At 34.2% G+C, this 14,603-nt stretch overlaps 1 protein-coding gene across 2 annotated transcripts in view; it reads right to left on the bottom strand.

The window, feature by feature from the left end:
* LOC126965981 (beta-1,4-N-acetylgalactosaminyltransferase bre-4) overlaps positions 1-14,603 on the bottom strand; it is a 102,135-nt gene that overhangs the window by 21,724 nt on the left and 65,808 nt on the right. For both annotated transcript variants that reach the window (XM_050809836.1, XM_050809837.1), the window contains exons 2-4: positions 12,795-12,883; positions 6,265-6,459; positions 4,942-5,195 (exon numbers count right to left, since the gene is read on the bottom strand). In XM_050809836.1, coding sequence (XP_050665793.1) covers positions 4,942-5,195; positions 6,265-6,431 — 421 coding nt within the window. In that variant the 5' untranslated portion in view covers positions 6,432-6,459; positions 12,795-12,883. The remainder of the gene's footprint in view (positions 1-4,941; positions 5,196-6,264; positions 6,460-12,794; positions 12,884-14,603) is intronic.

Here is a 14,603-nt window from a genome sequence, read left to right as displayed (position 1 = left end):
CATCAATAGCATTTTAAATATCAAAGGAAAGTGTCAAAAAAATTTGATAATAACCTTTGGAGTTCCACAGGTCCATATGTACCAATTAAGGTAAGGCCTGGTATCCACCAAAGCGGAGACGAGAGGAGATAAGCCGCGAAATTATGTGAGCAGTGTTTATAGCAACGCTTTCGGGTGTGCGAGGCGCGGGGAGAATGCATCAGATAGAATTGTCTCACACTCTTACCGAGAAATATCTCTGTTGTGATCATTTTTGTCTCTCATATCCCACAAACACCTGTTCTCGTACACGAGACTGATCAATTTATCGTTATCCATGGTGGAAACCAGATCACTCGAAATTCGCAGACGCAGGTCGTGCGAAAAAATCAAACTCGTTTTAACGCTCGAGTGGTTCTGACGACGTCGTGCATGTTCTGACGCGTTCGTCGTTGCCATTGGATACCGTGGCGTTGTTTTGGCGTTTGTTTCTTCTAACGAATCCGTCAGAACTCGTCAGAACAAATTTTCGTCAGAACTCGCATCCATAGTAACCCTAGCCTAAGGCGGGCGCGGCGAGCGAGTCTTGCGGTGGCCACAGTGGGCCGCGAGCTCTCGTAGCGGTCCGAAATATGTCAGGTATTGCAAACTACGGACGAGGTTTAATAGTTTTACTTGACAGTCTGATTCCGAGAGTGTGTTAAGCAATAGAGATGGTGTACATGAAATAAATAAAAACAGAGAACAATATGGTGATGTTTTTAATTTGTATGAAGAATTGAGGTCATACCCTAACAATTACTGTGCTGTGGATGTTTACTTTGCCAAATAGGTGGTTTAGATTAATTTGCACTGATAAACAATTCAGTATTTACCGCCAGTTTGCAACAAACAATATGCAGCCGCGCATACGCCGAGCGATAAGACCGAACTGGTTTGTTATCCCCGCCATCCGCGCGCTAGGTCGCTCGCTGACTAGGCTCGGAGTGAAGCCATAACGCGCGGATGGGAACGTTTGAAACCTCCGCACGCTAACTCGCTCGAACCCGTCGCGCTAGGCTTCCGCCTTAGGGACAGCGCGCACTTATTCAGCTTTTGTCCATAGAAAACAACAATTTTGTATGGAGACGTGTACGCGTCGATTCAGCTATCCGCGTCCATTCTGCTTTCGCGGCAAACCAGCATAAAATGAGGATAAATGTGTTTTTATTATGCAAATCGTTCGGCGCTGTTCCGCTGCGTACAGCGCTGTTCACCGTCGAATGCGGCGCAACATCTCTTTACAGGGATGATTCGCGACTCCTTGTCGACAAGTTGCGACCTGTATTGTTCCTGCATTGATTTGACGTAATCACTATGCACGCAAAGATTAAAGAGTGCAGAAGTGATTTAAAGTTATTATTCTCATTCTTACGATGCCGTACGGCTGATAGAAGCAGAGCTGTATAAGTGTGACCAAAATCGTTCAGCGAAACGCGAATGGAGCTGAATAAGTGCGCGTAGTCCCTTAGTCACTTCAGTAAGGACGCAAAGGCGCGTTTCATATGTTTGATATTTCGCGCCCGTCGTCGCATCCACGCTAGGCTCGCACTATGGACTCATGCATCTACGCTCGGCCGCGCCTCCTAATTGGTCGACGCGGCACCAAATTCTATACACAAATGAGACATCTCCTCTCCTCTCCACTTGATCCATTTCCACCGAAGCTAAGCGTAGAAATGTGATCTTTGGTGGGTACCGGACCTTAAATATGGCTCCATGGATATTCAATTTCTCGCCTTATTTTAGCACCGACTAGTATTTTTTTAAATTATAGTTATGAATATAATTGAACAGAAATTAAAATCAGGAAATAAAGGCAGTACTTATAGATATATTTTTTTTAAATTTAACTCTAAAAAATTATAAAAATAAATTAAACAAAATGAACGTAAGAAGAAAATCTGAATGTATGGTTGAAAAATCTAAAAATATGTGGCAATTAATAATAAATAAATGTTAATAAAAATTTGGTATAAGATTTAAAAGAGGTATAAGCTGTTACACGGGTTTATAATTAATGTCACTAAGTATGTAATTTTTAGTTTTTATTTTGAAATTTTGAATTGTATTACTAAGTTGAAGTTATATTCCACGACATCTTAAAATGCTTGTGGTTGTTACTAATAAGGATTTAGGATTTTTATTTTAATTACTTAGATTGGTATTTGATTTTAATAGATATTACTACTTATAATAAGACCACGAAAGCGAATTGTTTGTGCTGAATAGTTAATTATAAGGGATTGTACTTCGTTTTTATTTTAATTACATAGGTTAGTATTTGGTTTTCTCTTTGATATTTATATGATAAATTTCGTTGTGGTGAATAGTTAAACAAGAATGCGCAAGATTGTGAGTGTGTGTGTATGTTTGTAACGTCTTCACGCTCAAACTACTGAATGGATTTAAATGGTTATTCGTGCTCGGGCTCTCGTACGGTACAGGCCCCTCGGGGTCGTTATAACTTTTCCTGTAGAATATACGAAGGTGCTCAAACTCTTGTAGTTTTCTTTCGATGATCCAATTATGAGTGATTACCAGCAAGTTGACAATTGTGACGTCACCTTTAAAAAACACCTTTGAAGGTAGTTTTAAAACAAAAAAAAAGAGTTTCATAGGTAGTGTTTATAAAGTCGTTTGATAGCAATTATATAGCTAAATAAAATAAGATTAATAATTTTACTCTAAAATCCTACTAATATAATAAATAGGAATGTTTATGAGTGTGTGTGTGTGTGTGTGTGTTTATTACTTCTTCACGCAAAAACTACGGCAATCTGCGAGCAATTCATGTTTACATATTATAATGTATAGATGCGCAAATACTACAGCACAGCTATTATAAAAACGAGAAAAATAATATTAATAATTTTTCGATAAAATTAAATCATAAATCATCATTTCATTACATTGCGATGTAAAATTATTTTTACAAAGAATCAATCAAAAATACGTGCACATGCGCCGAGCCCTATAAATACGGCCACATTATCGATACTCGAGGTTTGTTCGTGCTCGGGCTGTCGTACGGTACAGGCCTCTCTGGGTCGTCATAACTTTTCCTGTAGAATATACGAAGGTGGTCAAATACTCTTGCAGTTTCTTTCGATGATAATAATAATACTTTATTTCATCTTTTTCTTACACTCACTGCAAGTAGCTTAATTTACTAAATGTACAATATTTATTGTATAATACTAATTATTAACATATTTTTATCGTTAATTGAAATAATAATAACATTGGAAAAAGGTTTTGCAGTGATATTAAAATGGATGGACCTCTGACCCCGAAACTAGTTAAAACTGTATCTTCGGGGTCAGATCGATGATCCAATTATGAGTGATTACCAGCAAGTTGGCAATTGTGACGTCACACCTTTGAAGGTAGTTTTAAAACAAAAAAGAGTTTCATAGGTAGTGCTTATAAAGTAGTTTGATAGCAAAAAATATTTTTCACCACCCGCAATACGTATAAGTTGAAATAAATGTTTGAATTTATATGAAATTCATTTTTGAGAAAATAAGTTCACGTTACCGTCAATAGTTAAGACTTGCTTTTGCGTTAGTAATTTAAAGGGAGTTGTTATTTTGTGATTTAATTTTCTGTAAATCATAGTAGTAAATTTACTAAAGTGTTGATCCTTAGGATCCATGTCATAACTTGTGAGTTTTCCGAAACCGACGAGTAATAAGTCAAGTTATGCTGAGCATGAGAGAAACTTTAATTATGATGTTTACAGTTGTACTTTGTAATGAATTTTGGTAACATACAGGAACGAGTGTAGAACAGCGTGTGATGTCTTGTGATGCTTTGCACAGTATTCACATGATATAGCCAGGCTCAAGCGATGGAAGACCACTGTCCCTTGGCTATGAATCTGTGTATCGGTGACATAGTTGGTGAGATTTGATCAGGTTCGACCGAAAGCGAACATAGCGGAACATGACACGATGTTAAACTACAAAGTGTTTACGTTTTAATTGCATTTCATGAAATAATCTTTAATGATTTTTTTTCTCGTTTAATGGATGAAACGGTGTGCCACTGGCTCGGAGCGCTACAAAGTGAAAACTGTATTTCCTGCTTAGCCTGATGTGATGCGTAGCGTCTACGGAAGAGGCGTGGAGTTCCAATTAACATATATTACACAGTTGTTCGAAAACTTATATCTGGAGAATGGCTCGACTGATTTTTCCGAATAGCAAAATAATATAAAAACATTGAAATGTTGACGAATAAATAAAATACTTTCTTATATTGATAATCTCTGGATCTATTGAAATGATTTTAAACTTTTTCTTACCAATAGAAAGCCACATTTTTGTGAGTGTCTAATGCTATAATAATATTAACCCGAAAAATGAAAAGACTTTTTCGTGGTCGTGGTTGTCGACTTTAAAAAGTAAGTCTGAGAATAAACAGTCGAACGTTAAAAATAATTTATGTCGCAAAACAACGTTTGCCGGGTCAGCTAGTGTTAAAATATCTTTACTTCATTTGAAAAAAATTGTAAATTACGCATAGATACACTATTCCGTTTCAAAATTATTGATGTCATTTTAATGCTGAGGTTACGTACTTTCGATACCAGTTAAAAGTTTTTTGATATCTGTAATAGTTAAGGAATAATCGTCTGGTCACATTTAACTATTACACCATGTATAATTTATATTAATAATTCTAGTTTATTCGAGCAACAGCTGCTGGACGCTACCCGATCTCTTAATATTCAAACAAAATCTATTATTCAGTAGTTTTTTCGCTTTACACGAGAATACATAATAAACAAAATTCCATTACTTAACCACTTTTTTGTGTTCGAATTGTTTATGGAATACATAGCAAGTATTCATTAATAAATACTTAATTAATTTTTTTGCAATATTATAAGTAAGAAAATTAAAAAATAGCACAAACCTAAATCTGGCGGCATTTCATCACAAAGCGGCAATGGTTCATTGAACTTCACACCGCCCTCAGTCGTTACAAAACTCTTAATACCCTCCATTATTTTGGTGAGCAAAAGTGGGGTAGTTGAGTATTCCGTCTCGTTCCTACGAGTTATGTTTAGGTAATGATGCGAAGAGTTGTGATATGAGGTTTTGTTTTGTGTTGTGTTTTGTAGAGCTGCCGGTAGTTTGTGCCAGGGGTGCAAAACCTTGTCGCTGGTTCTGAAATAAAATGGTTTCTTTAACATGATGTAAACAAAACAAATCTTATAACTATATTTAAAATACAATGAATACATAAGGTTAAAACTATCATGTCAGCTTGATGTGTTTACAAGCGCTACCAACGTCATGAACTGTCATAAGACATTTGACATTTTTGACATTTTTAATTTCACGATACATGATTTATTAGATTAGACATCACAAGCAATTATAACATTTATTTATTTAACAACTTACTGTGTTAGTATTGTTTTATATAATTATAACTATAATTTTAGGACTAACTACAGTAGTGCCAACAAACAGTTAGTAGCATCATCACTGTGACGGTCGTGCCCTATATAAGCCAGAGCGCTCAGTTCGAGAGAAGGTTAATTATTGTAAATTGTAAGGGGTAACGCTGCCCAAATTGTATTGAGTCATTTATTATAATAATTATTCTTAGTGGAAACAGTAAAATATAGATTTCTTATTTTAAGTGAGTTTATATTACCAACCCCTTCTACAATCATTACTGGGAAGCGTACCAAAAATACTGGCAGCGTAAGATAGCTAAGACATAGAGAAGACAGTACTTTGTACATTCTCCGGGCCTTTGTCTTCGGCAGTCGAAGCCGCAGACCCAGCACCAACTGACGTAAATTGGAAATGAGAAGGAGCTAGTGTGTCGACGCAAGTCCCACGTCCTTCCACGTGCCCTGGGTCATTCTATGAGCTTGGAAGGTAGGTTATTGCAAACGACCTGTCATTAACAAGCCCAAGCCGAAGGCGAGGGTTTTTAATGTCACGAGCCCACAGGAGAAACTATTATTTTTTTTTATTTAAACAGCTGTGTCCGGTTTTATCCGTGTATAATATTGTTATCAAAAAATACCTATTGAGTATATATAAATTTGCGAGCGCTTTTTCTCCCCACTTCGATCTCGTGAGTAATGCTATCATACACAACAAAATCTATTGAAATCCAACTGCTAGAATATACATGTAACCGTGATGGATTTCGCCCAAAACAAAAATCCTGAAGGTATTTATAATATTATTATATCTATATAAAAGGTTCACGAACCTGGTATTGATCTGTGTAGCGTTGTATATCGGTGTGTAGATATAGGTGCGAAGTGGAGACGCGTCGAGGATGGTGCCGAAGAGATACTCGACAGCGGCCAGGGCTAGCACCAACAGGAGCAGCAGACGCAGGGCTCTGGCCGCCCGACCGCCTGGCGCCCCGCCCATCAACGCATTCGAAGCAGACCGTTTAGCCCTGAATATACACTATGTTTTAAAGATAATTTTTCATAACTAATAACTGCATATTCATGTATACTTCAAAAATCACCTGATTGGTGATACATACTGGGTATGTTCCGATATGCACTGCGGCCACTGTATAGTGTGACGTCAATTTAGTATACTGTGAAGCCGTTCCTTTATAGTTAGTTATACTGGTTACTATTTAAAACGGAACGCAGTCCGTATACTGTCAGCCGCATTTTTTGACGCAGCATTCAAATGAGTGTATTAATGTTTTCTAGTTCATTAAAAAATAAATGTTGTTGGAGTACTGTCAAATTAAAATTATTTGGGATTAAACTGTAGGTATTGTTTATAAAACGTTAGGCACTCGAATGGTTTTGACTGATCACTTGATCAAAGTACTGCGAGTATCTTACCTCGAAAACGCCAGTGCTCACAGTAGAATATGGTGGCGATTTATGACGTCATATATTTTGGCTAGGGTACTGCGGCAGTATAATGGCAGTCCATAACGGAACGAATTCTCAGTGATACAGTGATAGCACTGTGCAGTGCTCGCAGTGCATATCGGAACATACCCACTGACGTATATATGACACGTTACTATAAAAAGGTTCCATTCCTGTACCAACGCGCGGACAATTTTTTTAACAGTTTTTATCAAGCTACTATTACGATTGTTTGTTCTCCAATTCCAATAGATTCTTCTAAATCATAATGAATGAAAACTTTGAAAATAGACAAATATAAAACACTATATAAAAAATAACACAAAAACAAAAAAGAAACGTATTTATTCGAACATAACAAATCTTACAATACTATGACTACATAATATTAAAACTATAGTTACGTGGAAGCGTACCTTAAAACCTGGCAGCATTTCCGCGTTGGATAGCTATGTGACGTTCTTAATTTAAAAGTACTATGTAGCAGTTATTGTTATTAAAAGGAGCTGACTCAGCGCCATGCTCATTTTCAGCAGCCCCCTGGTAACGCATTGAGTAACTACTATCATAATTTTTTTTAAACGTAATAGGTAATTGTAGTTACGAAAAACTAGATATAGTAATATACCGTCTCACAATCCACCAACAATGATATTATGATTAAATTATAAACGTCGAACAAACATACCAAAACTTACAAAGGGACGTTATAATTACGGTTAGCTTGGCTGCAACACCTTTTGTAATCGAACACCAGAGACTTCAACTCCAGGAGCATAATCCACAAACTTTGAAACCAATATAAAATTTGATATGATCTTTATTAGACATGAATATTATCAACAATGACAATTAATATGTACCCACGGATTAGTTAAAAAAAAGGACTCCGTGAGACCTTACATAACAGTGTAGCACCAAAACAAGCCGATTAACGTGTAAATATATGTACATAGCCCCACGTACACACTACTACAGGCCGATAGGCGGCCATTATGAGAATTGTCATCGTCTTTGACTGATCAGTTTGCGTCTCAATAAAACATTTCAAGAAATCCGTTGTGCGTTGTGAAAAAGTGTAAAAACGATATTATACAAGTTTTGAGGCCATATATGATTATTTAAGGGAGAAAAAATTGTGTAACTAGTATCCCCCGTAACCGCACACACTAGCATAACGGTGCTTTACTTGCTAATATGCTGGCGCGGAGTCCTTCTTGTTTTACTCGTCCGTGTATGTACCGTAGCAAATTTAATAACAAAACTTATATTTGAAATAAGAATCAGCAAAACTAGAGAATAAGTTATTACGACACATAAATACTAAAATCTGACGGAATGTTTTAAAAAACTAAAAAACACGCTTTGGTTGAAAAGATTATGGTTGAATTAACATCAATTCCTGCCTTATTGATGATAGATGAAAAAAAATATAAATTAACAAAAATCTTATGTTGCAAATTGGAAAATAGACTAATTATAACAAATTAATGTATTGTCATCAGTCCTCGATAAATCTACGAAGTTTGAACGAAATCTGACCGTTTAAATTGGGTTAAAATCGCGCCCAAATGAGTCGGTTACAAGCAAACACACATACAGGTGAAGCTAATAAAATGCGTGTAAAAAGCATAATCTTTCTAAACTACGTAAAAATATGCCAATAAATTAAATTATGACATTTTAACACACGCAATATCGTTCTTAATAATAAGTAATATAAGAACTGATTTCTAGATTTTCCTGTAAATTCGTGAACAATTTATCCAAAACGCTTTAGCAAATAGCAAGGGGAAAAGCCACAAGCATTTTATTAAAAAAAAAAACAATAATGATCCTCTGAAAAATCGAACACTTATTTTAGTGATGCACCATGACAATAGAAACTGTAAAATTAAGGATTACCGAATCTTGTAAAAGCACGAGGGTAGTTTTGTTTCATACGATCCAAGTGAAAATTCGTATCGTTTCTTACGAGGTTAAAGTTTCGTTTATAGAGTAGGATTGATAATTTGTACTATTTTTTAATAACAATTCTTTAATAGAAACTGTAAAACACTATATAAACTGCACACAAACTTGTCCAAGTAATCACAATCTACAGTAAATAAGGTTTAATGAAATATTTCTATCGCTATCGTTACTGGAAATTCAATTACCGTACTGGATTGGAAATACTAATAATCATAAATATGCAACATTAAGTCTCCATTACTAGGTAAGTGCTTTTCTTTGTCATAAAACGGTTTTACTACAAAAATCTAAATAAATTCTCGTTAGTATTCCAGTGTTTCGAGAGGTTCAATTTCTATGTATTTTATATTTATATGTTTCCATTCAATGTGGAGTATGTTTAGAAATGATGTGAGTTTTTTTTTTATAAAATAGAAGAATGAATATGTCTGAGGATAACTGACGATAAGTGTTCATCGATGTTCATATTTTTGAAGAGTTTACTCCTTAAGAATCGATTTTCATATAAGGCGCCCGGTATGAGAAAAATATGGAGAGTAAAACCTACTCATCAAATGGCATAGTAACGTTTTTAGTGCGCATCATTTCTCGCGCACCTTTCACTTTCTTGTATTTTGAAGCTTTATTATATTATTGAAATTCATTTATTATTATACTTTCATAAAGTTAAGTGAAAATTCTAAAGTGGTGTAAATAATAGTGCCGGAAAATCTGATAAGCACGTGGGTAGTAAGTTACAATTCATACATTAATATGACATGTATTGTATATATAAACATGTGTGCTTTGTATTTATTTAATATTGAATTATCCATATAGTTAATACAAATTTATATGAGTGTGCACATAATTAAATGTTCAATTTAATATGGAGAGTATATATAGCGCATTTCACGCCAAATAGAAAATTTTAAACCTAACCTATTATTTTATTTATTCATTAATTCGCTTTTATAAGCTTCTGCTGTATGTCTGTGTGTAACCGACTCCATTGGACTTGATTTTGTTTAGTACCTGTTCAAAGACAATCGTTCTTGAGGAGTAAACTCCAGTCGTGCGTCGGAGCTGACATACAGACTTATTTTACTATATTATTATTTTTATATCAGTAATTTAAACCTATAGCTCTTTAAAGTTTTGTGTTTTTTTTTTATTATTATAAATTAACTTTTAATAAATCTAACAACTTCACTAAGTAATAAGTATCGTTAGGGACTATTATTACTAGTGTTATTATATTTATTATTTACCATAGCTATAAGTTTACAGATAAATAAATATTTAATTCATTTTAATAGTTTTGCGATATTTTAATTCTACAATTGGATAGATTTGAGTTACAAACTCTAATTGCCATTGTCTGTTGGGCGTTATCTGTGATAATTAAAGAGCGCAGTTGGTTTGTTGTCTGTAGCCTGTATTGCAACTACCAATGGAAAGTATCGAATATCCTGATAGAGAACTATCAATCAAGCTCATGTTAATATATAAAGTAATTTATTATACCAATACAAATGTTCATTATTTATGGCTAACCCGTCAAAGCGTTGCATGAACGTAGTGATTAAATTCTCTTTGGCTTTGCAGGGGAACTCATAAAACAAACATCATGCTGCAGGCGATACCTTTATGATTTTTTTTTTGTTTTTGAAGTGAAAATTCTTTAGAATCGTTGTGATTTCAAACTGGATGCAACGGAAAAAACGACAGGTAAGAGACACAAATACAAATGGGAGATATGAAATAGGAAGCATAATACAATGTTATGGTACCAGGCGATCATAGTTAAAGAAGAGATTGTCTTAAGTATGGCGCGAGTATACCTTAATATATTCTGACTCCAAGCGCACGACGTATTACTACATAGACACCAGGAGTACATATTATTATTATTTATATTAGTGGTGGTAGGAATGTCTTTCATAGCAGTTGAAATCATGTGTCATCCTAGCAACAAGTACCAGAAATTCATATGCAGTTTAGAGGTTCATGCTCCATGCAGGTTTTACTTCTGAGTTTGTACGCACGCAATGTTTTTTTTTATTTATCAAGAAAGCGAAATAGATGCTGTCCTATACTATATTAAAAAAGGGTGTGTTTACTTATGTACATACATAATGTACGCAAGAAGTTATACTTCTGGCCCTTAGGAGCTTCCTTAGAAGCAAAAATCATTAAAATGATTTATTCCTCGTGCTATTCTACGTTTTTATAAAGAACAATTTTGTAAAAATCTTGCAAAGATGGCTTTGACAATTAATTATTAAATAACGAATTCGGCTGTATGGGCTTGAACTCTTTGCCTGTCCTAATAATGGACGAAGAAACCAAAAAAAAAATAACGAATGACGCAATCGGCAGAAAATTTTAATAACCAACTTGAACCTGTTACTTTTGTGTTACATTGATGCGCGCGCATCTTAAAATTTCACTCTCATAATTTTTTCATAACGCGCCTAAAGAAGTATTACTTCATTAACATTTTTTGTTACATTAAATTAAAACTATCATTACGGGGAAGTGTACTAAGGATACTGGCAGCATTTCCACGTTCGATAGCTAGGCTGATCCGTTGACCGAAATAGCTGCCAGCGGTTGGGTTACCAGTAACCCTATTGAGGCACGCAGATAGTATTTTGTACATTCTCTGCGCTTATTAGCCCCACGGGCCAAGTGCGTCGACACCAAACGGCATAAAGATGTAAGACTCACTGAGACTGACATATTTGCGAGGTTTGCTGTCTTCGGCAGTCGAAGCAGCAGCCCCAGAGCATCAACTGACGTAACTTGGACATGAGAAGGAACCAAAGAGCCCTCTTATAATCTGGAATTTTGGGGCTTCAATACTGCAGAGTACTCTACAAAGGTACAGTGGTTAAAAACTAAAACAATATCTTATGTACCTATAGATTTTTGCTATAATTTTTTTTTTTTTGTTTTTATTATGTAAAATAGAATTACAATTTATTATTATATAACAGGCCAAAAACCACAGAGGTTTGTCCGGCATGTTAGAAGAAATACTATTATCGATTACAATTACAATAAATATTAATATTAACTTATAAATACACAATTTAATAATATAGGTACAATACAAACGAAAAAATTAATGTAGGTACAACAACAGTACTTATTGTAGCACGGGTGAGTCGCATGGCCTGCCACCGCAATGTATTGAATTTTTGAATGACCGTCTGTTTAGATATATTAATTAGTAAACAATACTCAACTTTATAACGAATAGTTAAGTACTCAATTGCGGATAGCACATCACGCTACGCACTAATCATGGCTTCAACAACGAAAGGCAACTCAAGACAAAGTTATGACCAATATACAGGTTGTTTAAAAAGAATAACTTTAATTTAGTTTTAATAATTTTTGTATTTATCTTGTTTCTTATTTCAGGATTGATTGTATTCAGTAGGCGGGGTACTAAGTATGCTGTAGTTCTCTCACCGTATACCACCTGTCACATATATATCACCATTTCTGGCTTTCACCGTTTTATAAAATTTATTTGTTTGATTGCGTGTAATGGTTTCATGATTATATTTTTGTATAATGTTCTCATTGAACATTTGTTCTTTTAATATATTGTGGTAAAATTTAGATTGTACTGGTAGCACCTTACAGTGTTTGAATAAATTGAACTCATCATTTTGGTTAGTTTCTTTTATTAATTCTATGGTACAATAAAAAATCACTAAAAGGCTATTCTTTCCAAATAGATTTTTCCTCTTGTTAAACAGAGCCTATGTATTTGTAAAAGCTGCGCAGATGATTTTAAAAATTCATATACAGCCCGATATAGACCCAAAAAGGAAAAAACTGTAAATTTAAAACAAATTAAGGATTGATGAGACAGCTTATTTGTTTAAGTATATAAAGGATCTGAATTATGAAATAATTTTACCTGAGATTTGTTTAAAGATGGCGGACGATGAAAGTGGCCCATAGTGGTTACAAGAAGCCAAGGTGGGTGTTGTATCTTACGGCATCCATCTGCAAAAAGAAATGTTTTTTTTTTTTTAATTTTACCTCTGTAATAGATGATACACCAATGCATATATTTTTGTAGAAAGTGAAAGGAAGACAGGGTGGGGATAACTATAAAACGCGATGACTCGCTGGCATGGGCTCACTCCACATCACAACTGGTTAGAGCTCAAAGAACACTAGCGTACACACACACACACACACACGCACACAGAGCTCTAGCTAGGTCTGAATAAATGTAAAACCAATATTTTGTAAATTGGTTTAGTATTAAATAACGGCGAAAACTGGCCTCCTATTTCCTCTCCCTCCTTTCCTTTCCCAAGATCCCCCCCCCACCCCTCTTATATTTATATATTATATATCTATGTATACATGTATATATTTATTTAACTTAGTTTTTAAGTTTTAGTCATTAGTCTTAAGTTAGGTTAAGTGATATGTTACGATAAATATTACGTTATATCATAGCAAATAGCCAGGTTTTCCCAGTTTCCTGGATTTTCCCCCCCACAAACCTGATGTATTAGTTTTTTTAAGCATAATAAAGTATTATCCCCCAACACGTAGATAGGGTTGTAGAAATAAGTTTTCTGATACCTACATATATAAGGCTTAATTGTAAACTGCTTTAATAAGTAGATTTAAGTAATTCTGTATATATATATTAATATCAAATATAGAAATTTGGAATTTGATTTTGTTTTTTTACGTCGGCTCACTTCCACTTCAATCTTTGACGAGAGAGCGACACTACGTGCGATTACTGTTTGAATCTTATTCATTGTGTCATTAATCTAAGAAGCTATATATTGGTATAGAATTATTTCTCTATTTAGTTCTTCAGATTTTTTAGATATTACATTGATTGTGAACTTTTGGTAGGTAGTATTAAAATTTGTTTTTCAAAATTCACTTTTGGTCTTATTTCCTAAATTATATTTAGCAATAAATAACAATTCTAGTATATTTAGAGCCTCTCAGGCAAGGAATCCCAGGTTGGACTTTTCTTGTTGATAAATATTAATGTTTGATTCCAAAACGTATATAATATGGTACAAAGTTATAATCAAAGGCGTTTGTTTCGTCTATTGTTTACTGATCCTAAAAGAAAAATCATTTTATAAGGGCAACTCAACCTGTTCAAGTTGATATTAGTAGTTATATCTATGTATACTTATAAATAGACAGCCATTTTTTCCTTTCGTTATACTGCAAAAACTACTGAACTGATCGGAATAAAACTTATACAACTAGATGCAGCGTGATTCGAGGACGGTTTCAGTACAACTTTGTTGGTGATTACTTATTCGCAACCTATATTTTTTTGACTTATTTTATTTTATTTGGGACACAAAACAATTACACACTAGATTACATTAGATAAAGAAATAATATAATTAGTACAAAGTGCATAACCTACGACAATATCCACAGGTTACTATATGTGTTAGATTACAAGAAAGAAAAGAAGACTCTAATAACGCCATAATCAAGAGATTATTACAAATATGATGCTTACAATATTATTATTAGGTTAATGAGAATACTTAATTTAATAACAATGAGATTTAAGTTTAAATTAAATTTAACCTATATTTTTTTACTTAGAAATACCTATATATTCGCAAAATAAATAATTCAGTGAAAGACATTTTATTACATAATGTGACAATTCATTCAATGAGTCAGCACTTTACCATTTTATCAAGTCAAAGAAGTTAAC

This window comes from Leptidea sinapis, chromosome 9, assembly GCF_905404315.1.
Source record: "Leptidea sinapis chromosome 9, ilLepSina1.1, whole genome shotgun sequence".
Classification (NCBI taxonomy): Eukaryota; Metazoa; Arthropoda; class Insecta; order Lepidoptera; family Pieridae; genus Leptidea; species Leptidea sinapis.
Note: the sequence above shows the minus strand (reverse complement) of the source record. Positions and strands in the feature narration are given on the sequence as shown.